The following is a 25,437-nucleotide window of genomic DNA, read 5'->3' as shown; positions in this document are numbered from 1 at the left end:
CCTCTCAAGGTCTCAGTTCAGTTCGCATCGGGTTCTCCGAGTTCCTTGAGTGTTCACACTGCACAATTTTTGGGGGAGAACCGCAGTTCACAAAAATTGTCTGAGGGACCAAGTGTGAAACAGCCTAAAACATCACCCTCAAAAAACCACACCCATCATTATCTTATTTCCCAGCATGCTCTACTGGAGATGACCATCAAAGTAAGGCCTTATGATAAGCATTGTCGTTGAAAATTTTATGATAACATTTCCCTACATTAAAAACTCACTTGGTGAAGTTCACAGCTATGAAAAGGAATGAATTCAACAACTATTTCTCTGTCACTAACAAATACAGTCATGGGGGTAACTTGAATATTCCCTTGAAAAGGCAAGGCACACTGGGAAATGATTTTGATGGGCGTAACTTTCAATGAGTTATTTTTCCCGACCCGTTAGTGGACGTGTTCTACCAGTTTAAAAGGTCTACGGTTATGTTAATTCAAATTCAAGTCTTTTTAAACACTTAGATAAGAGTATCGGGCAATTATTTGTTATTGTAATGTCCTTCATCCAGCACTGAGAGGTCTTGTCAAAAGGTATCTAGTGATGGGAAACCAAGGCTTTCTGAAGGGTTCAGAGCCTTCACCAAATTGTGCCAAGCAATGCATAGTTACTTTGAGCTTCATTATCAGTTTACACGTTAGTGAAATCTGCTGGTCATCAATAAATAGCGGCGTGTGATTATCAGATAGATGTTTTTTTCCCACTGTTTTCATCAGTACTCTGGCTCAGCGGTAAGTTGTTGGCGTTGTTTGCCTATAATCAGTTGGAATACCAGGTTCGCATCATGCTTCCCTTTTCTGCCTTCAAATTTAAAAAGTTTCAAAAACAGAATCTATGGCATTATTTGGACGCTTAAAACAGAAGCTTATACTATAATAAATAAGCAAATGATTTGAATGACAAGTGCAGAAAGTGCAGAAAGTACAGTGCAGAAAGTGGGGTTTCTCATAAAACAATTTTCTAAATAGTGTTCCTTCAACCCCATACCCTCAGTCTCTGAATGTTCCATAACACCCCACACTACCCGCTAAGCTACCAGTCAGGTGAAACTACATGCACAAAATCCTACTATATTTGTAAATACGGTGTTTGAAAGCAGCTTCGAATCGTAGAAAGCACCGGAACAACAGAGAAATCAGTGGGATCTTGCATTTGGCGACACACGGTTGGAAAAAGCACGTGATCAAACAAAGCTTCGGGCGTCATTGATGGCGTACTTGTGATAAAGTGATGTATGCATCGGTACACTGCTTCGAAATTAGCTGCTTGGCGTTTTCGACGCGTAACTCGGAGCTCCGGTATCAAACGTAACATCACTATGGATCTCTTGGCGTAATGGTTAAATATACTATATAAGGTGTTATTTTATTACACCGTTGGTGTAAACTATGTATATACACTTCCTGGGGTTAAAAATACTATATGAGGTGTTATTGCATAACACCGCATCAGTCCTAAGCACAGAGTTAATTTAACACTCAAAAGTGTGGACCCGTTTAGACACTGGCCCAGTGTTAAATATAACACTGTCAGTGTTGATTTAACACTGGAGAATGTTCTGTGTAGGCAGCAAATTGTAGTTAACTAGACATCACTAGTTACCAAAGCCATAGAGTCAGAAACCCTGCATATTTATTACATTTGTCTTCTTAAAATGTGATTTTAAACCTAACCTTAACCATAACCTCAACCACACTGTTAACCTTATGCCTAACCTTAACCTTGAATGAAGACCAAAAAAAGAAAATTTTTATTTTCGTGAATTTTGACAATATAGACAATTTTGACTGTGTCTGTGGTAACTATTGGAAACCTTGTTAACCCTTGTTAAAATCTGTCAGTTTAAGCCAGAGATATCTGTTGTTTTTCTATTGGATGCATCACAATCCACGACATCTGCCGATGTTGCACTTCCGCATCTGCGGTGAAAGGTGACAGAGCTAGAGCGGTGTTCGTCAGACCATGACACATCCTGAAAATCAGTCTTCTCACAAGATTGTCTGTAGCTTCCGAACAGTTTAGCCTACTATTGTGACCCCTTTTTATGGTGGAAAGATAAAATCTCACGAACACGATGGTGTTCTCCGTTTTCCTCTCCGACCCCGCAAGGGACTCGTCTGAAGTCGGTACAGATGATCTGCCAACTTCTGTTGTAGCGTCCGTACAGTTTTGGCTACACACTAACATGACCCCTCATGTACGAACACGTACATGTACATGCCGTTTGTTTCGCTCTAGGACGCCCGCAAGCCTCACAAGACTCGTCTGAAGGTCTCCTGGTACCAGTTGAAAAAAATGTATGGAAGTATATATGGAGACTGTTTAATACCAAACATATGGGGTTAAATATATATATATATTTTTTTAAGTTTCCTGAACTTTCTTATATCTCTCAGATATAGGACTGACACTTCTAAACAAACTTCCTTTAGATTTTTTAAGGGGCGGACTATCTGTTGCTCCATGTAGTGAATCTGATATTCAATGCAAATGAAATGGGCTAATAGCGATAAGGCATTCAAAAAAAATAATATTTTTTGATACTTTAAGGGGTCAAATAGCAAAATGATCCTAGGTATGACCTTCTTAAAACAATTCCAAAAAGTTTAGTAGAACCCCACGTATGCTTATATACACCAACAATATATACTAAGAATGACATGCAGTAGATATATTAGTGAGCTATGTCAATAATTCAGTATATAAATATGCAGTGTGTATAAACAGTGTAAGAAAAATGCAATGTACTGCACAGTAGTAGATATACTAGAATGAGCTATGTGAAGAATACAGTATACAGTATGAATACACAGTGTGAAAAACAACAGTAAAAAATAAATAGTGTCCAGTGTTTAATGTCTGTATGTCTGTTTCTGAGTGTATGTGTGTGTGTGTGTATGTGTGTGTGTGTGTGTGTGTGTGTGTGTGTGTGTGTGTGTGTGTGTGTGTGTGTGTGTGTGTGTGTGTGTCCGTGCTTGTTTGTGAGTATGGGCATATGCGTGTGTGTGAATTCGGCTTGTCACCAAAAGCACTCACAAACTTTTACAGATGCACAATCGAGAGCATCCTGCCGGGCTGTATCACCGCCTGGTACGGCAACTGCTCCGCCCACAACCGTAAGGCTCTCCAGAGGGTAGTGAGGTCTGCACAACCGGGGGCAAACTACCTGCCCTCCAGGACACCTACACCACCCGATGTCACAGGAAGGCCAAAAAGATCATCAAGGACAACAACCACCCGAGCCACTGCCTGTTCACCCCGCTATCATCCAGAAGGCGAGGTCAGTACAGGTGCATCAAAGCTGGGACCGAGAGACTGAAAAACAGCTTCTATCTCAAGGCCAACAGACTGTTAAAACAGTCACCACTAACATTGAGTGGCTGCTGCCAACATACTGACTCAACTCCAGCCACTTTAATAATGAAAAAATGGACATAAAAAATGTATCACTAGCCACTTTAATTAAACAATGCCACTTAATATAATGTTTAACAAACTGCGCGTGTTATGTCTCCACAAATCTCCCACATAAGACACCATCTTAAACGAACACATACATGTACATGCAGGTTGTTTTGCTCTAGGACGCCCACAGGTCTCACAAGACTCGTCTGAAGGTCCCCCTTTAAAACCTTCAAAACAGGTGTTCCTTTTTTGAACACTCACTGTGTAGAGTTTTGCAACAAAAAACTTTTTTCATACACATCTAAAATCTAGGAATAAAACAAATCTGAGAACAGTAATATTTGACACTTCCTTGGCTTCAAATGCCCTATTGAGTCTTCGCATAGGAATGAATGGTGTCACGTGATCGATGGCTTTGTCCATTCATACACATAGAGTCACTGCACAAGGAGCGGAATGTTACTGAGACTGGCACCCAGGCTACGTTGCCTGACGACTCAGAAGAATTCTTCTGCTGCTCTATCAATCTCGACATACTTCATTAATTGGTGAATTCACTCATTGCAGAGAAGAAACAAACGTCCGTGGGTGTGTCGTGGCGTTTGGCCGGAGCAATGGGCCGGTTTGCTTTGCAATGGACCCCGGGTGGGTGGAGGTTTCACTTAAGGACCAATGGAATGGTATCAAATGTGCCAGTGACATAATATGACATTTTGTGGTCATTCAAGTACATTATACTGTTTCTAATAACTTGCTGTAAATGTAAAATAAATGTTTATTGTCGGTCCTTCTCGTTTTGAGGTTCTTTTTATTTAATTTGTGCTGGATCCGCCTGCCGTTGGTTTTTCTGGACCATTTCCGGTTTCAGGGTATTTAAGCCGTTTGCTCTCGGGGTGGCTGATCATGGGTAGACAATGTGCTGTTGCTTTTGTGCTCATGTACAGAATGCAATAGTAATGGTGTCTTTTTGTAGACACTAACGGAGGCTAACTCCGCCATGGCTTGTTGGCCAAACCCTATGAGGTAATTCAGGGATAATTGCAGAGGGAAAAAAAGGGTCTGTGGTACACACAGGCTTAGGAGATATTATACGTTTTGTTCTATGACGTAATCGTCATCTGCTAACATCCCTTTTTGTGAGTTTGAAGGCATTTATATAATTGAAACAAGCATATAAAGCACATAAAGGCTTCATGATGATTCAGAAAGGTCATGTTAACTGTCTGATATTATCTCAAATGTTATTTTCGCCGCATATACCAAAACCCTATTGTTTTTCCCCGTTAATTTCCCCCAACAAACCAGATGTAGAAACTGCTAATTAATGTCAGGTTTTTGGGACTGGCGAGCTATATTCGACTCATGTACAGTATGAGTTTTTCTGAACTTCTTGCTGTGTTTGGGCGTTTTGCTAAGGTAACCTAAGTCTAATCCTTTTTTGTCTGGTCTTTCTTTTAACTACAACCATTTTTGCCATGAAATTCTGGACTATACATTTGCAAATATCGTCATACCTTTTGCACAGTGGGCTTAAATAAAAATGTTTTTTTCACCCACCTGCTCCAAAACCCAGCATTCCACTGGCATCTTCCGACAAGACAGCCCCACCGATCTCATTATTTTGTAGTGAGAGAGCGACACCATGTGGCAGGATAATATCACTGCAACACTACAGAAAAGTGGGTGAGAAATGAGAAATACCAATACTGCCCTCTGCTTTGTCCTACTGACATGCAGTAGGCCTAGGGTTTATATAATGGGATATAAAATATGGCTGGTCTGGCTTATCCTCGTTACCCTCTGTGTGTTTTAATGTGTTTACCTGGCTTGCACACACAGTGGACTTCGTCCAGGAGACAGAGGTTAGCTGAAGGGGCCTGTGGGTTTCATATAGCATCAATATTGTTAATGATTTATTTACCCTTGTTAAGCATATGTCCATTTACTGTACAGTCATTTCTAAGTCCCAAAACCAGCTTTTTTAAATAAAGTTTCTTCCAAAGACTTATTACAAATTAAACACAATAAATACACACTTGAAATGTATGATACAATACAGTGCAGTGTTTTCACTAAACATTTGTAAAAAATTATAAATAAAACAATAATAATTAAAACAAATAAATAATTGAAGTGACTGATCAAACCAAGAATATAGACAACTTGGTTTGGGAAGATTTACAACTGATAACGTTCTGACATGAATGAGTCTTAGATATACAGTGGGGAGAGATCAGAAACAGAGTCTCTCCCAGCGTCACTAAACATGCAAACATACACACACACACTATGTGTAAGTTCTCATTTATAACTGAAAAGATTCATTCCAAAATGCTACAGTATATATGCATTTTCAGAAATGTTGGTCAATTACTGTTTAAAGAAATTATAAAAGAGATTGGTGTGTTTTTTTCACTATCTATTCATGGCATGGGGTTGTTCAATGACAGACATCTATTTGTTTAAAATCTATCCCTTGACGGTTTCATTTCAGAGACAAATAATCAAGTTTTGTTTCTAAATGCTATATATATATCCGCCTCACTCTCGAGAGAAATAAGTAGTACTGCTAGGTTTTACAAAGTCAAATGTAACAAATAACTACATTTTTAATAAAGAAATGTACAAATGACAGAGCTGGCCGTAAGTATTCAGACCCCTTGACTTTTTCCACATTTTGTTACGTTACAGCCTTATTCTAAAATGGATTACGTTTAAAAAATCTTCCTCAAATCTACACACAGTACCCCATAATGACAAAGCGAAAATAGGTTGTTAGAAACAATGGTACATTTATAATAAAAAAACAACAGAAATACCTTATTTACGTAAGTATTCAAACCCTTTGCTATGAGACTCGAAATTGAGCTCAAGTTCATCCTGTTTCCATTGGTCATCCTTGATGTTTTTACAACTTGATTAGAGTCCACCTGTGATAAATTAAATTGATTGGACATGACAGGCACACACCTGTCTATATAAGGTCCCACAGTTAGCAGTGCATATCAGAGCAAAAACCAAGCCATGAGGTTGAAAAGAATTGTCCGTAGAGCTCCGAAACAGGATTGTGTCGAGGCACAGATCTGGCTAAGGGCACCAAAACATTTATGCATCATTGAAGGTCCCAAAGAACAGTGGTCTCCATCATTCTTAAATGGAAGAAGTTTGGAACCACCAAAACTCTTCCTAGAGCTGGCCGCCCGGAAAAACTGAGCAATCGGGAGAGAAGGGCCTTGGTCAGGGAGGTGACCAAGAACCTGATTGTCACTCTGACAGAGCTCCAGAGTTCCTCTGTGGAGATGGGAGAACCTTCCAGAAGGACAACCATCTCTGCAGCACTCCACCAATCAGGTCTGGTAGAGTGGCCAGACGGAAGCCACTCCTCAGTAAAAGGCACATGACAGCCCGCTTGGAGTTTGCCAAAAGGCATCTAAAGACTTAGACCATTTAAAAACAAAAAGTTAAATGTAACCTTTATTTAACTATACAAGTCAGTTAAGAACAAATTCTTATTTACAATGACAGCCTAACCCTAACCCAGACGACGCTGGGTCAATTGCGCGCCGCCCCATGGGACTCCCAATCACAGCCCAGGATCGAACCAGGTTCAGTAGGGACGCCTCTAGCACTGTGATGCATGCAGTGCCTTAAACCGGTGCGCTACTCTCTGGTCTGATTAAACTAAGATTGAACTCTTTGGCCTGAATGCCAAGCATCACGTCTGGAGGAAACCTGGCACCAACCCTACGGTGAAGCATGGTGGTGGCAGCATCATGCTGTGGGGATGTTGTTCAGCGGCTGGGACTGGGAGACTAGTCAGGATCAAGGCAAAGATGAACTGAGCAAAGTACAGAGAGATCCTTGACAAAAACCTGTTCCAGAGTGCTCAGGAGCTCAGACTGGGGCGAAGGTTCATCTTCCAAAAGGACAATGACCCTAAGCACACAGCCAAGACAACGCAAGAGTAGCTTCGGGACAAGTCACTGAATGTCTTTGAGTGGCCCAGCCAGAGGCCGGACTTGAACCCGATGGAACATCTCTGGAGAGACCTGAAAATACAGTTTACGGAAGTTTACATACACCTTAGCCAAATAAATTTTAACTCAGTTTTTCACAATTCCTGACATTTAATTATAGTAAAAATTCCCTGACTTAGGTCAGTTAGGATCACCACTTTATTTTAAGAATGTGAAATGTCAGAATAATAGTAGAGAGAATGATTTATTTCAGCTTTTATTTATTTCATCACATTCCCAGTGGATCAGAAGTTTACATAAACTAAATTAGTATTTGGTAGCAGTGCCTTTAAATTGTTTTAACTTGGGTCAAACGTTTCGGGTAGCCTTCCACAAGCTTCCCACAACAAGTTGGGTGAATTTTGGCCCATTCCTCCTGACAGAGCTGGTGTAACTGAGTCAGGTTTGTAGGCCTCCTTGCTCGCACACGCTTTTTCAGTTCTGCCCACAAATTTTCTATGGGATTGAGGTCAGGGCTTTGTGATGGCCACTCCAATACCTTGACTTTGTTGTCCTTAAGCCATTTTGCCACAACTTCAAACGTATTCTTGGGGTCACAAACTTTAACTTCCTGACTGATGTCTTGAGATGTTGCTTCAATATATCCACATATTTTCCATCCTCATGATGCCATCTATTTTGTGAAGTGCATCAGTCCCTCCTGGAGCAAAGCACCCCCACAACATGATGCTGCCACCCCCGTGCTTCACGGTTGGGATGGTGTTCCTCGGTTTGCAAGCCCCCCCTTTTCCTCTAAACATAACAATGGTCATTATGGCCAAACAGTTCTATTTTTGTTTTATCAGACCAGAGGACAGTTGCAAACCGTAGTCTGGCTTTTTTATGGCGGTTTTGGAGCAGTGGCTTCTTCCTTGCTGAGAGGCTTTTCAGGTTATGTCGATATAGTACTCATTTTACTGTGGATATTGATACTTTTGTACCTGTTTCCTTCAGCATCTTCACAAGGTCCTTTGCTGTTGTTCTTGGATTGAGGATGAACCAGACTTGTGGAGGTCTACAATTTTTTTCTGAGGTCTTGGCTGAGTTCTTTTAGATTTTCCCATGATGTCAATGCAAAGAGACACTGAGTTTGAAAGTAGGCCTTGAAATACATCCACAAGTACACCTCCAATTGACTCAAATTTTCTGTAATTTTCCAAGCTGTTTAAAGGCACAGTCAACTTAGTATATGTAAACTTCTGACCCACTGGAATTGTGATACAGTGAATTATAAGTGAAATAATCTGCCTGTAAACAATTGTTGCAAAAATGACTTGTGTCATGCACAAAGTAGTTGTCCTAACCAACTTGCCAAAACTATAGTTTGTTAACAAGAAATTTGTGGAGTGGTTGAAAAACGAGTTTTAATGACTCCAACGAAAGTGTATGTAAACTCCCAACTTCCACTGTAGCTGTTCAGCAACGCTCCCCATCCAACCTGACAGAACTTGAGAGGATCTGCAGAGAAGAATATGAGAGAAACTCCCCAAATACCGGTATGCCAAGCTTGTAGCGTCATACCAAAGAAGACTCGATGCTCTAATCGCTGCCAAAGGTGCTTCAACAAAGTACTGAGTAAAAGGTCTGAATACTTATGTAAATGTGATATTTCAGTTTTTCGTTTTGTATAAATTAGCAAAAATTTCTAAGAACCTGTATTTGCTTTGTCATTATAGGGTAGGGTATGTAGATTGATGAGGTGAAAAATCTATTTAATCCATTTTAAAATAAGGCTGTAATGTAACAAAATGTGGAAAAAGTCAAGGGGTCTGAACAATTTCCCAACTTGTATGGTCTATACCCCAAATAATTGAGGCTGTTCTGAGGGGAAAAGGGGGTGCAACTCAATATTAGGAAGGTGTTCCTGTTTTGAACACTCACCGTATAGAGTTTTGCAAAAAAAAAAAAAAAAAAAAAAATCATACACAAATCTATGATTAAAAACATTTGAGAACAGTAATATTTTACACACACATGAAGGTACCCATTAGCAATAATTTCTGATGAAAAAACACAAATGTGAATAATTGGTGGATATAGTATATATATATATAGTAGTTTTGGAAATAAACACTCATCAAAGCAGTACATTTTTGAATAAAGACATTATCTGCGCAAAGTTATATACTGGTAGACGGTAGTCAAACTACAGACTTCTATGTTGAGTTAAGGATTCATATAATCATTGCTGAAAGGCCCAATGCAGTCAAAAATGTGTTTTATATATATTTTCACACTATGAGACTGGAATAATACTGTGAAAATGTGAAAATGATGATAATGCCCTTTTAGTGTAAGATATGCTTGAAAAGACTGCCTGAAGTTTTTGTCTGTTTTGGTGGGATAGAGTTCTGGCCCTCCAACGTGACATCACTAGGCGGTAAATTAGTTAATAAACTAATAAGAAAGAGAGTTCCAAATCTCTGCCAATAACTCGTTTTCAGTTTCCCCCTCCCCACTCAGACCACCTCCCAGACAGTCCTAGCGAAATTCTTGCTTGAGAAATTTACCCTTTACTAAGAAGCTCGTTTTGTTTCTTTTTGACCATTTTCATTCAAAGCGATCACAGTCAGGTACTTAATTGTTACCCAGAAATGATTTGATATTGAGATAAAAATGGCTGCATTGGGCCTTTAATGTATTGCTTTTGAATCCACTTTGTGGTTTGAGATAAACTATTATCTATTATCGATTATTTTGCATCATCAAAACAGTACCAGAGGCCATCAAGCAAGGGCCATTATAGGGCAAAACCAAAGATATATCTGGGAGGAATACAGCTCACTATAGTCCTATTTTTGAGACTTCAGATTAAGTGTTCAGATGCAGTATCATCTCAAGTCCACAAGGCGGCAGCAGCTCTTTCAGTGTGGTGACAACATCCTTGGCTAATAGTGAATGACTACATCACATGAAAATCGGATTTGTCTTTCATTTGGAAGAACAGATATACAGTAGAAATAGCACACAGTTCATTGAGTAAGTTACCTGAGACCTAATTTCTCAATAGGCAAATACTTTATGAGTAAAAAAAATGTTTTAAACAGACTACAGTGCATACAGACCTTTTCCAGATATTGTGGGTTATCACTAACTGTAGAAAATCATTCTCCATTGCAATGAATTATGAACATATTGCATATAGCACCTTATTCAGATTGCTTTTGAAGCTATACAGAAATACAGTACTTATGTATTTAATTTTTAAAAAATTATTATACATTTCCATACAATGTTTTAGTGCTTGAGTGGGATTCCAGAGTGATTCAGATTCAGTGGCCTTTTCTCAATTGGATTTGCTCAACTCCCGTGTCCTCTCTCCTCCGTCCTCTCTGGCCTCCTTTTGGAAAAGGTCAAAGGTAATCGTGGAGAGGTGGCGAGGAGAGGGAATGTGGATGAAAATGCCCTTAGACTCTCCTTCTCCAATCATGAGTCATCAAGCAAATCACTTTTAAAGGGTGCAATCCCCAAATAAATGTATAAAGTGATCAAAACAAAATGTAGCCAGTCGTGCAAGACATTTTAGCCAGTCGTGCAAGATAAAAGGATAAGTAGCATATCGTTTTGAAATGTTTGCATGATTTTCTCCTTTGAGAAAAAAATTGCTGATTCAAAGCGGGTATGGCAGATCTGAAAACTCTTCCGCAAAAGACTCAGGTATGATACACTTGTGCTTCCTTGCCAAAAGGAGGCTACCGAGGAGGGGAGGACTGTCTTCTATGTTTCTACTAACAAATTGACAAACTCCTCGACCACTAGACCACTTATCGGTTTCCAGGTCACAGAAGAGAGGGCAGAGGTGCGAGGGTGGAGGACGGCCTTTTCCCAAATTAGAAAATGCCCTTGTTCTCTGATCAGTCCAATTTAAGATAGCAATTGGCTCCTCTTTGTTCGCCCCACACTTTCCTTCCTCCTCCCCCGCCTGCATCCGACTGGTCCCCTTCCACCCTGTCCCTGTCCATCCGTAATCGCAGCGTGTTGCGTATAACCAGTCGCTCCGTCATGAAAGATGCACAAAACCATGGCAGGGCGTACTCCGCTGTGATCAACCCCATAAAGTTATACTGAAAATGGGAATAATCCCAGGGACAGGCGTCGAACTGGGTCAACAACAGCCCTGTACCGAACTCCCAGATGTACGTCCATAGGGTATAGATGAGGCATCGCAGCAGAACGGGGCAGCGGAGAGCTCGGAGGGCCAGGTACATGTGCTCCACGATGAGGATGCAGGTCCCGTAGATTAGCAGAGCCCATACACTGGTCACACCAGGAAACTTCCAGTTGCGGTTGACCACGAACTCCCAGGCGGCGGTGAACATGACCTCGCAGAAGTAGCCGTGGATGGCGTACAGGTACCAGCGAGACAGGACCGTCAGAGGCACAGGTGGGGGTGCCGGGATTGCCATTGCGGTGGATGCGATTTGGAATTACGCCCTCGTGATAAGGCAGTCCTGCCTGAGAGGTGGAGGCCCAAATGTCGCCCTCAGACCACAAGGATTTCCTCTTGGTCTAATGGTTGGTTTGGCGTGCCATACTGCAGGTCTAGTTCAACGACACCCGTTACACCATGGTGACCGCCCCTCGCTCTTTATCTAGTGGAGGAGAAACGTAGGTCTGTAAGGGAGAAAGGAGAGAAAAGTGAATCAGTCAGGTTGGTGTTATAGAATGAGACAGCTGGAGTACCTCTGCTACGTCAAATGCCTACTTTATGCACGTGGGGCAAAGAAAAGTGTTTCATAAGGGCAATACTACGCTCTTATTAAAAAAAAGGTGCTAAGTAGGCCTCTTTGGTTTGTCCCTATAGGGGAATCCTTTGCATAGGGTTCTATCTAGAGCACTCTATATAGGGTTCTTCAAAGAACAACCTGTACATAGTTCTACCTAGAACCCTCTATGAAGGCTTCTGCCTAGAACCCTCTATGAAGGGTTCTACCGCGAACCCTTTTATCTTTGGACGGTTCTTCCCAGAACCCTCTATGAACAGTTCCACCAGCCTTACTGGCCTTTAAAATGTTATTATTTATGACAATAAATGACATATATCATAAGGCCTTTTTTTAGGGCCTATTTATAACCTAAGCCTGCTGGCTTGTAAAGGGATGTGTAATTCCTACAGGAACCCAGACAGAACTGGGATATCCAACAAGTGGAATTGTTAATCAGTCCCAACCTGCACTCCGAATGATTGCCAGAGTAAGGAAGATTGAATACTGAGACTAACCCAATCATCTAAACTGGAACAACCACCTCAGTAACGGGTGCAATAAATCCAACAGATTGGATTAGTTCAGAAAACTGTGTTATTTATCTTTGTGTAGCATACAAATGTATCAACCATCAATGTACATGCAAAAATACTGATATTATAGTAAAAGAAACAATTCGGGAAATCTCCCTGCAATAGAGCATGCTGGGAAATATTATATATGTTTCTATGTAGAACCCTTCTTGCCTTCTAAAGAATCATCGAAGAAACCTTTCTTCCAAAAACGGTTCTCAGGGTGTTAAAGGTTCTCGGTAGAACCCTTTACCTTCCAAAAAGGAATCTTCTGATCAAAACAGAACCCTATCCCTCTGCAAAGAACTGTTTTGGAACCCTTTTTTCTAAGAGTGTATGGACACGAAACAGACTGCTAAAGATGAACCTTCAGATGACTTGACGCCTCTTAGATATCCCTTCCAACATTGTTGGCTGCTGGTACAAAGTCTTAAACTGACCACTTGACATTTGAATTAACGTCAGCTTGCATTTCTTTCCATGTCAGTTTGCAATATTAGAACCCGTGAGAATCAACGACGGATCATAAAGGAGTAGGTTGAAGTGGCCTCTAGAGCCTGATCTTGGGTCAGTTTTGCATTTCCCCCACTAGTGGTTAAGGTTAGGATTTGTCGTGGATCTGTTCCTTGGGAAAACTTCACTTCTCAGCAGTCATAATGTTGTATCAGCCACACAATGCCATTACGTCACACGTTGTATCAGGGGTCAGACTAACACAATGCTATCACATGTAGAGAGAGTTAGAATAGCCCCCCCCCCCATGATCTGTGTGCATCATGTGCCCTTGCTTTCTGTAGTGTAAATCCCCAGGTCAGACCTAAGACTATATAAATAACGGGTGCAAGGCCAGACACAGGCAGTAAGCACCACTGGTATCAAGTGTCAGGAGGCCCTGGCAGGGATGCCATCTCTCAACCACTCCGTCATAGTATATAACCTCGTCCCCAGGCCCCATTGGTTTGACAGAAAGCCTAAAGTATATAAAGATTGTATAGTATTTACAGTATGTCTGAATCTGATTGAGACCAGCGCGCAGAGGCCTACCGACTGGCACATGCACATCGGAAAATGGAACCAGTTTAGAAGAGGTCAAAAACTTTCAGCGCTAACAGTCACAAAAAATAAACACTGAGTGTACAAAACATTAGGAACATCTGTTCTTTCCATGACATAGACTGACCAGGTGAATCCAGGTGAAAGCTATGATCCCTTATTGATTTAAGTGTCTTTGAATGGGGTGTGGAAGTAGGTGCCAGGCGCACTGGCTTGTGTCAAGTACTGCAACGCTGCTGGGGTTTTGTTAGGAATTTTGTTAATAAATAGTTAAAACAAATTCTAGCTTTAGATAAAACTATAACAAATTGAACTCTGCATGCCTGGTGAAAAGAGATTTGTGTTGTGGGTCATAAAATAAGCAGAAAGGGTCGTTAAACTATGGTTGAACTGACCCAACTTAGCCCTGAGGTGTTTAGATAAGGCGGTGGGTAACTTTTTAGGTCTTCCATTATCTTGAGTTGCCTGCTAAAGTGGTAACAAATTATAGTGAGCCTTCAGGATAAATGATTATATTATGTGTCATGTGAGTGCCCTGTGAAGTTGGAATGAACTTTTGAACCTGTTTTCTATTTGTCAGGACAATGAGACTTAATTCTGTAACCTATGACGTCATATCTTGTATATAAACCTGTGTTTATGATCAAATGGCAGCGTGCTCCGAGAATAAATACTATTATCTAATTTTAATAAGACTGTATCCTGTCTATTTTATGTTAATAAGTATCTTACAAATTCTTATAAATAGACAGATTGAATTTAATGAATGAGTATATTAGAGGAATTATTTAATTCCACTAACAGGTTTTCACACTTAGCAGTTTCCTGTGTGTATCAAGAATGGTCCACCACCCAAAGGACATCCAGCCCATTTGACACATCTTTGGGAAGCATAGGAGTTAACATAGGCCAGCATCCCTGTGGAACGCTTTCGACACCTTGTAGAGTCCATGCCAAAATGAATTGAGGCTGTTCTGATATTAGGAAGGTGTTCCTAATGTTTGGCATACTCAGTGTATATATAGTTCTGTAAATATTAGTAAGTAAAAGGAGACAATTGTTCCATAATAGTCAAGATTGTAGCTCACAATCGTCAAAAGGGATGACTGTGGACTACAGGAAAAGGAGGACCGAGCAAGCCCCCATTCTCATCGACGGTGCTGCATTGGAGCAGGTTGAGAGCTTCAAGTTCCTTGGTGTCCACATCACCAACAAACTATCATGGTACAAACACACTAAGACAGTCGTGAAGAGATCACGACAAAGCCTATTCTCCCTCAGGAGACTGAAAAGATTTGGCATAGGTTCTCAGATCCTCAAAAGGTTCTACAGCGGCACCATCGAGAGCATCCTGAATGGATGCATCACTGCCTGGTACGGCAACTGCTCGGCCTCTGACCGCAAGAAGCTACAGATGGTAGTACGTACGCCCCAGTACATCACTGGGACCAAGCTTCCTGCCATCCAGGACCTCTATACCAAGCTGTGTCAGAGGAAGGCCCTAGAAATTGTCAAAGACTCCAGCCACCCTAGTCATGGACTGTTCTCTCTGCTACCGCACAGCAAGTGGTACCGGAGCGCCAAGTCTAGGTTCAAGAGGCTTCTTAACAGCTTCTACCCCCCAAGCCATAAGACTCCTGAACAGCTAATCAAAGGGCTATCCAGACCCCTCTTTTACGCTGCTGCTACTCTCTGTGTATTATCTATGCATAGTCACTTTAACTCTACCTACATGTACATATTACCTCGACTAACCCGTGCCCTCGCACATTGACTCTGTACCGGTACCCCCTGTATATAGCCTTGCTACTGTTATTTTACTGCTGCTGTTTAATTATTTGTTACTTTTATTGTCTATTTCTCACTTATCAATGTTCACTTTGTTTTCTTAAAACATGGTTGGTTAAGGGCTTGTAAGTAAGCATTTCACTGTAAGGTCTACCTACACCTGTTGTAGTCGGCATTTTGATTTGAAGATTATACATCCAAACGTAATACAATAGTACAATTAAATCCTAACAGAGAGAGGTTGTGAGTGTGACCATACACAGTAAGAACTGGTTTGAAGAGAAGAAGCTGGTTTGGCGAAGTGAGCAGAGAGCCAGGCTAATGAGGATTTCCTAACAAGGAACAACTGGGCCAGGAGACTGGACTGACCTGCCGGAACCGTGTTTTCCTCACCTTCACACTCTTCCTGCCTCCCTCTCTCTCACCATGTCTTGCCCCACTGGATCCTAACTCCTGCTCCCTTGAATTCACCTAAGCTCCTTCTAGTTCCCCCCTCTCTCTCACCCACCGACTCCCTCCCTCGCTCACCCCATATCCTATCTCACCCCATAGCCCCCCTTCCACCACATGCTCTGCCTCACCCCTGCTGCCTCTAAAACATTCATAACGTCCCTACCACCAGTGTCACCTGACCCACACCCCAAAACCCTTTAGCATGCCTCTGTAGCCCAGCTTGACCCAGAGCTAAAGGCTGACATACAGTGGCTTGCGAAAGTATTCACCCCCTTGGCATTTTTCCTATTTTGTCTCCTTACAATTTGGAATTAAAATAGATTTTTTGAAGGTTTGTATCATTTGATTTACACAACATGCCTACCACTTTGAAGATGCAATTTTTTATTATTATTGTGAAACAAACAAGAAATAAAACTGAAAACTTGAGCGAGCATAACTATTCTTTGTTAGTCACCTTTTGCAGGATATACAGCTGCAAGTCTCTTGGGGTATGTCTCTATAAGCTTGGCACGTCTAGCCACTGGGATTTTTGCCCATTTTTCAAGGCAAAACTGCTCCAGCTCCTTCAAGTTGGATGGGTTCCGCTGGTGTACAGAAATCTTTAAGTCATACCACAGATTCTCAATTGGATTGAGGTCTGGGCTTTGACTAGGCCATTCCAAGACATTTAAATGTTTCCCCTTAAACCACTCGAGCGTTGCTTAGCAGTGTGCTTAGGGTCACTATCCTGCTGGAAGGTGAACCTCCGTCCCAGTCTCAAATCTCTGGAAGACTGAAACAGGTTTCCCTCAAGAATTTCCCTGTATTTAGCGCCATCCATTATTCCTTAAATTCTGACCAGTTTCCCAGTCCCTGCCGATGAAAAACATCCCCACGGCATGATGCTGCCACCACCATGCTTCACTGTGGGGATGGTGTTCTCGGGGTGATGAGAAGTGTTGGGTTTGCGCCAGATATAGCGTTTTCCTTGATGGCCAAAAAGCTCAATTTTAGTCTCATCTGACCAGAGTACCTTCTTCCATATGTTTGGGGAGTCTCCCACATGCCTTTTTTTTTCTTTAAGCAATGGCTTTTTTTCTGGACATTCTTCCGTAAAGCCCAGCTCTGTGGAGTGTACGGCTTAAAGTGATCCTATGGACAGATACTCCAATCTCCGCTGTGGAGCTTTGCAGCTCCTTCAGGGTTATCTTTGGTCTCTTTGTTGCCTCTCTGATTAATGCCCTCCTTGCCTGGTCCGTGAGTTTTGGTAGGTGGCCCTCCCTTGGCAGGTTTGCTGTGGTGCCATATTCTTTCCATTTTTAAATAATGGATTTAATGGTGCTCCATGGGATATTTTTTTAAACCCAACCCTGATCTGTACTTCTCCACAACTTTGTCACTGACCTGTTTGGAGAGCTCCTTGGTCTTCATGGTGCTGCTTGCTTGGTGGTGTTGCAGACTCTGGGGCCTTTCAGAACAGGTGTATATATACTGAGATCATGTGACAGATCATGTGACACTTAGATTGCACACAGGATGACTTTATTTAACTAATCATGTGATTTCTGAAGGTAATTGGTTGCACCAGATCTTATTTAGGGGCTTCATCGCAAAGAGGGTGAATACATATGCACGCACCACTTTTCCATTTTATTTTTTATTTTTTGAAACAAGCATTTTTTTTCATTTCACCAATTTGGACTATTTTGTGTATGTCCATTACATGAAATCCAAATAAAAATATATTTAAATTCCAGGTTGTAATGCAACAAATAGGAAAAATGCCAAGGGGGATGAATACTTTTGCAAGGGACTGTAGTGACCTGGAACTGTTGGGTGTTGTTGTTGTTGATGATGATTATGATGTGGGTTTTGTTGTAGGTCCTCTCCAGTGGTAGAAAAAGTACCAAATTGTCATACTTGAGTAGAAGTAATGATACCTTAATAGAAAATGACTCAAGTAAAAGCGGAAGTCACCCAGTAAATTTGATTAAAATCCTATTTGATTAAAAAGTCTAAAAATATTTGATTTGAAATATTCTTAAGAATCAAAAGTAAAATGTAATTGCTAAAATACACATCAAAAGTAAAAGTAAAATTACAAATAATTTAAAATTCCTTACACTAAGCAAACCAGACGGCACCATTTTCTTGTTTTTCTAATTTACAGATAGCAATGGGCACGCTCCAACACTCAGACATCATTTACAAACTCAGCATGTGTTTAGTGAGTCCGCTAGATCAGAGGCAGTAGGGATGACCAGGGATGTTCTCTTGATAGGTGTGTGAATTAGACCATTTTCCTGTCCAGCTAAGCATTCAAAATGTAACGAGTATTTTGGATATCAGGGAAAATGTATGGAATAAAAACTACATCATTTTCTTTAGGAATGTAGTAAAGTAAAATACAGATGCCCCCAAAAACGACTTAAGTAGTACTTTCAAGTATTTGTACTTAATGAAGTACTTTACACCACTGGTCCTCTCCCACCTCCCCACCTCCCAGTTGTCATGTCAGTTTTGGTATTGCTCCCTCCCTGGCATCAATGGACAGTTTAATGGCTTCTCAATGCTTTTTATTGATCATGATGATCTGTTCTTGTTATTCTATATTTGTGCTGCCTGGCATGAGGTGTTGGGTTCTAGGTCCAGATCAATAGGAAAGTTCTGCACTGCCTACTGGGTCTTGGCACTGCCCCCACTCTCAGTCCCACTGCCACCTGGGACCCCTACCTGCTTCTGTACAACGGGCTCAGAGGGTGTAGGAACAGCCCATAAATAGCACTAATACCGGTTTCATACAGCTCTAATACATACTACTACGCACCAATAGAAATGTGACGCAGAAGGAATGAAACGGGGATCAGGTCAGTCTGACTGTGAGAGTCATCCACCGAGAGAAAATTGCTGGGTGGATTATATAAAAAGAACCGGGTGATGCTGATGGAGCGGAGAGAGAAAGATTCCGTGAGGGATTAAAATGCTCATGTAACGCTCCAGTAGGCAGGTTTAAAGGTTTAAACGGCTACGTATGTTCTGCGTTCCCATAATGACTCAACGATGCTACCTGTCCTAAATGAATGCACAACTGTGATCTACTATTGCTAGGGATCCTCAGGAACAACCGCACAAACTTGACAGAGGAAAGAAAGGTAAACCAACGATGTAATGTAATGATGCAAAATGTAAGGAAACTAACACTAAAGTGGAAATAACTGATTAAGTAGGCCTACGATAGTGGCTAATATTTAAAGCTGCAATATGTAACTTTTTTGGGCAACCTACCCAAATGCACATAGAAATGTGTGTTATAGATCTGTCACTCATTGAAAGCAAGTCTAAGAAGTTATATATCGGGGCGGCAAGTAGCCAAGTGGTTAGAGCATTTTACTAGTAACCGAAAGGTTGCAAGATCAAATCCCCGAGCTGACAAGGTAAAAATCTGTCGTTCTGCCCCTGAACAAGGCAGTTAACCCACTGTTCCTAGGCTGTCATTGAAAATAAGAATTTGTTCTTAACTGACTTGCCTAGTAAAATTAAAATAAATATCTCTTCTATGTGCGCTATTTCTATGCCTTTCTGCAAAGTGCATCTTCAACATGATACAAATGTTTAAAAATACAGTGACACGTCCAGGCATACAGTATTATTAAAACATTCTAGAAATCACAAATCAACTCAGTAGGTTTGGAGCTGTACTGTCATTTGCGTATGGCTACAGAAGCCTATAGCTCGGGTCCCCAAATGTAATCTCTGCAAGGTTACAAAGCCAGCATTTGATCAACTTAACTGTGGAAAAGGTGATATGTTGATACGCTTCAGTTTTATGCCATATGACTGGTTTCACATTTGTCTCCAGCGATCATAAAGGTAAAATAGATCTAAAACAATTATCATTTATATTTACAATTCCCTTATTCAAACGGTTTACTCATTTACCTAGCTCTTATCAATAGCTCTTATCAATTTGTAAATTACAGTGCATGGACAATGGTGTTTGATCTATCTGAAAATAATTAAGGAGGCCTAGATGACAGGTTGCTTAACCTAATTAATTGTTTCATCGCGCGTAAAGGTGGTGGACTCACGAAGGAATTAAGTCAAGGTCAGAATATGGAGTATCTGTAGACACACCTCCGCCACACCTTCATTTCTTTGATCTCCACCCCAAAACGAATAGTGGGTGCATAGCATGCTATTCCCATGCTTAAATTCAAGGCCATCAGAATACGCGTAGAGAGAAAAGTGCATAAAAAAGGAATTACGTTCCATTTACGCACGCTTAACTCGGGTCAGAATTTCCCCATTGTCCCTGTGTGTTAGCATTGGACTGACTCAGCAAACTCTTGTATGGTTAAAAGGATCCAAAACTTTTTTTCAATTTTCTCCTAAAATGACATACCCAAATCTAACTGCCTGTAGCTCAGGAACTGAAGCAATGATATGCATATTCTATACCATTTGAAAAGAAACACTTTGAAGTGTTTGGAAATGTGAAAAGAATGTAGGAGAATATAACACATTAGATCTGGTAAAAGATAGTACAAAGAAAAAAACATGCGTTTGAAACGCAAGAGAAAGGCCATAATGTATTATTCCAGCCCAGGTGCGATTTAGATTTTGGCCACTAGATGGCAGCAGTGTATGTGCAAAGTTTTCGACTGATCCAATAAACTATTACATATCTGTTCAAAATGTTGTGTCAAGACTGCCCAAATGTGCACAATTGGTTTATGAACACATTTTCAAGTTCATAACTGTGCACTCCTCAAACAATAGCATGGTATTACTTCACTGTAATAGCTACTGTAAATTGGACAGTGCAGATAGACAGAAAGCTTGAATTCTTGTTAATCTATATCAGATATGTCTGTCCTGGGAAATTTTGTGTTACTCACAACCTCATGCTGATCACATTAGCCTACGTTAGCTCAACCGTCCCGTGGGAGGGACACCGATCCCCTAGAGGTTTATCAAAAAGCATTACGACGTTTCCAAAGGTAGATGCAAAAATGTGGATGGGTTTTTCTCATTACATGGTAGGCCTACTGCGTTGTCTGTATCCAAGTTAAATCTGTAATTAAATGATTTAGAGAAAAGTACATCTGTGGTCTTTCTTTAATTCTCTCAATTTGAATGAAAGACCCTGGGATGTGGAGTTAATCCGAACATTTTTGTCATGTCCCTGGGATTAGGGATCTGGATGCTCAAATTGAGAGGAAAAGACTTTGTTAAGATTTTGTTAACTCTTTAGTAGATTCACATGTGCATATCTGGAGTGAATAATTATTGCCCTTTATCAAAATACACAGGGAACAGGGTGTGTAAATAAGGTTTGCAGGTTGGCCGCGCCTCCTTGTGCCCAAGAGAGGAGTTACCGTTACTGCAGAATCACTGTGCCGGCTGCCCCATAGAGATACTAATTTTGGGGATGCCCCTCTCTCACTTTTGAAACTGTGACAACCTCAAATAACCTCACTGCGGCAACCCCACTGATAGTGGGAGAAATGTTGATGCCATATAGGACTGTGACGGTCATGGAATTTTGGATGACAGTTATTGGCCAGTAATAATCCTTTTTATTTGATTTTTCGGCACATTATCTCCTCTCCTCCACTCCTGACTGCATGTACCGCCATATACAGTGCATTCGGAAAGTATTCAGACCCCTTGATTTTTTCCACATTTTGTTACGTTAAAGACATATTCTAAAATGGATTGTATTGTTTTTTCCCCTCATCAATCTACACATAATAATGACAAAGCAAAAACAGTTTTTTATACATTATACATTTACATGTATAAAACTGAAATATTATATTTACATAAGTATTCAGACCCTTTACTCAGTACTTTATTGAAGCACCTTTGGTAGCGATTACAGCCTCGAGTCTTCTTGGGTATGACGCTACAAGCTTAGTACACCTGTATTTGGGAAGTTTCCCCCATTCTTCTCTGCAGATCCTGTCAATCTCTGTCAGGCTGGATGGGGAGTCGCTGTTCAGCTATTTTCAGGTCTCTCCAGAGATGTTCGATCGGGTTCAAGTCCGGGCTCTGGCTGGGCTGCTCAAGGACATTCAGAGACTCGTCCGGAAGCCACTCCTGCATTGTCTTTGCAGGGTGCTTAGGGTCGTTGTCTTGTTGGAAGGTTGGAAGGTGAACCTTCGCCCCAGTCTGAGATCATGAGCACTCTGGAGATTTTCATCAAGGATCTCTATTTACTTTGTCTGTTCATCTTTCCCTCAATCCAGACTATTCTCCCAGTCCCTGCCGCTGAAAAACATCTCCACAGCATGATTCTGCCACCACCATGCTTCGCCGTAGGGATGGTGCCAGGTTTCCTCCAGACATGATGCTTGGCATTCAGGCCAAAGAGTTTAATCTTGGTTTCATCAGACCAGAGAATCTTGTTTCTCATGGTCTGAAGAGTCCTTTAGGCAAACTCCAAGCGGGCTGTGCTTTTTACAGAGGAGCAGCTTCCGTCTGGCCACTCTACCATAAAGGCCTGATTGGCGGGGTGCTGCAGAGATGGTTGTCCTTCTGGAAGGTTCTCCCATCTCCACAGAGGAACTCTGGTGCTCTGTCAGAGTGACCATCGGGTTCTTGGTCACCTTCTTGACCAAGGCCCTTCTCCCCCGATTGCTCAGTTTGGCCAGGCGGCCTGCTCTAGGAAGAGTTTTGGTGGTTCCAAACTTCTTCCATTTAAAAATGATAGAGACTACTGTGTTCTTTGGGACCTTCAATGCTGCAGACATTTTTTGGTACCCTTCCCCACAATCCTGTCTCGGAGCTCTACGGACATGAAGTCCTTCGACCTCATGGCTTGGTTTTTGCTCTTTGCTCTTTGCTCTGACATGCACAGTCAAGTGTGGGACCTTGTGTAGAGATGTGTATTTTAGAAAAAGGCTGTAACGTAACAAAATGGGGAAAAAGTCAAGGGGGTTGAATACTTTCAGAATGCACTGTAAATAAAACGAATAGAACAGGCACTCCCATTCAAGTCAATGATAGCATAATGAGTGGACCCGCGTCTGGCGGCTATTGAGTGTACCCATTGGAGCAAAGCAGAAAGTAAAAGCAGGAAGTGTACCCATCAACCATGTGCTGTGATTTGTTGATTCAACTCAACTGACATTACAAAAAAAATACATTCCATTGCATGAGTCACATCAGTTAAGATCCTTTGAATGAACATTCCACATTTCATTAGGGAGCAACAAAGTTTCATCACGTTATTAGGGGTCCATGTTACTGCAGAAATGGACTCAACCGAATGCTTACATTTTTTTGTTCATGGGTTATTTTATTTTCATGACTTCTCATCCATAACCTTCGGTTACACGGTCATATGGTAATTGTGCCAGCCCTAGTAATGCCATAGGCTATGCCTTGCCTACTCCCCCCAAATCAAATATTGATTGCTCATGTGATGGCTTGGGCTGCATTTATGTTTGGCTAACCTACAGTAGCCTATGCCAATAGTACACATTTTTCATATGTATAAGTGAGCATAAAAATGGCTAATATTATAGGAAAAACATACAAATAATGGGAAACACTCAACTGTTATAAACGCGGGAAATATGTGCTATTCACGTTGTTCTCTCCATGGACAGCGCGTCAAGTGGGGCAGCAGAGTAAAAAAACAATGAATTTAATCAACGGAATTCCTCTGTCAGGATGACCAAAATACAGCCTGTAGCCTAGTCTAACCCCTGTCCTGTGCGGTTTCAAGTAGGCAGTAAAGTGGAATAAAAATAATATCAACCCGCACATCTTACCGGGAGATTGTCGCCCACGTTTGTAGATTCCACGGTAATGCACCTCAGGACCAACGGACAATGCGAAGAATCACCATCCGCAACCAGGACATCGTCTGACCGTCAGTTACAGGCTCATTCACCATTCCGGAGGGGACTACTGTCCAATGAAAATGGACACATTTTCCTTCACTGCAGTATCAGCCAGGACAACGGCAGCAGCACATGCTCAGAGACAGAACGGTCCCTACTTCTGCTGTTCTTGCATCTTTCATTAACTCTTTCTTCACCTCAGTGAGTAGTGGGTTTTATTGAGCTCTGGCAGAATTCAGAGCTGGGTCGTGTTCAGTAGGGAGAAACATTTTAAAACGCAGAGGTACAGTGCTACCTGAACTTGTCCAGTAAGAACAGGTTTAGTTTCAATCTTCCATAGCTAAACGCTTTGCTACAGTGTGCCCTTCTGAAGAGGACCCAGGCCTTTCTACCCCAGGCAGACAGTTTCTCTTGACAAACAGTGAGGACATACAAACACACAGTACAGCGCATAACTTAAGCACCTTTATATGTAATACCTGTGGGAATTGAACTCACTATCTTGGTATTTCTATTGCAACGCTCTTACCAACTGAGCCACACCGGATTCCAGTCACCATAGGCATTGACCAGGTAGAAACAGCTCAGGAATTGGATTTGCAGTTTCCATTAGAATTGAAATTGACTCATTCCCTGAACCTGATATAGAGCCTTGTCTCTAAAACTGTCTGTCATTGACAGAACCTGTGTGACCACTAAGTACTTTAGGAGGGAGTGGGCAGGGCCAAACCTCTGCAGTTGTAAAACAGTAAAAAATAAGATCTCAGCACCCAGAGGTCACATATGGCAGATTGGGTTTGTATCAGGATTGAGATCCCCATATGGAGGTGGTATGGTATAAATTGGAAGTCAAAAGATCAGATTCAATAGAGTCCCTATATACACCCCTATAGTAGGACTGGGAATTGCCAGGGACCTGAGGTATCAAAATACTTAGGTGGAATACAATGTATTGCAATCACAGGTGGTTGGTGGCACATTAATTGGGGAGGACGGGCTCATGGCTGGAACAGCTTATTGATATATCAAACATTCACTCCATTGCAGTAATTAGGAGTCATCCTCCCCTCACCAGCCTCCGGTGACTGCCATTCTATAAACATCACGATTTATCGCTCTCAATTCTATATGTACTGCAATTCGGCAGTTCGGTTTTATTCTGATTCGACGTTCTAAACATATTGCTCATGGTGTCTGCTGCAGAGGTACAAGAAGCCACGAGGGGAAAAAAGCTGATCCATCATGGCAATAAAAGTGCTGAAAACATGTCATCTTACCACTTAAAAATAAGATTGAGGCCAACCTATAGAGGAAAAAAATACTGGAGTTTTGGAACAGGTACAGCCGACTAGCGCTAGCCAACTACCCTAGCAAAAATATATCTTATAGAATCGTTACTTGGGACTCAAAGAATCCATATAATATCGTCAAAAATAATGCCGTGATCTTCTACTATAATCGATTTATATTGTGCATTACTTTTGACCAGAACCCCTGAGCCCTATGGTCAAAAGGACTGCACTATGTAAAATGTAGGGTGCCATTTGGGACACACTCCTAGGAG

The 25,437-nt window shown here is 41.4% G+C and overlaps 1 protein-coding gene across 1 annotated transcript; it reads right to left on the bottom strand.

The window, feature by feature from the left end:
* Positions 1 to 5,424: 5,424 nt before the first annotated feature.
* tmem229b (transmembrane protein 229B) lies at positions 5,425 to 25,393 on the bottom strand. The gene is made up of 2 exons (XM_055864031.1): positions 23,802 to 25,393; positions 5,425 to 12,080 (listed from the first exon to the last, which is right to left on the bottom strand). The coding sequence occupies exon 2, from the start codon at positions 11,870 to 11,872 to the stop codon at positions 11,321 to 11,323; it is 552 nt and encodes a 183-aa protein (XP_055720006.1). The 5' UTR covers positions 11,873 to 12,080; positions 23,802 to 25,393; the 3' UTR covers positions 5,425 to 11,320.
* Between the last annotated feature and the right edge of the window lie 44 nt (positions 25,394 to 25,437).

This window comes from Salvelinus fontinalis, chromosome 15 (genome assembly GCF_029448725.1).
Source record: "Salvelinus fontinalis isolate EN_2023a chromosome 15, ASM2944872v1, whole genome shotgun sequence".
Lineage (NCBI taxonomy): Eukaryota > Metazoa > Chordata > Actinopteri > Salmoniformes > Salmonidae > Salvelinus > Salvelinus fontinalis.
Note: the sequence above shows the minus strand (reverse complement) of the source record. Positions and strands in the feature narration are given on the sequence as shown.

Bases quoted from the DNA above. Each gene is read 5' to 3' on its own strand.
- tmem229b (XM_055864031.1), bottom strand. From the start codon at position 11,872: ATGGCAATCCCGGCACCCCCACCTGTGCCTCTGACGGTCCTGTCTCGC.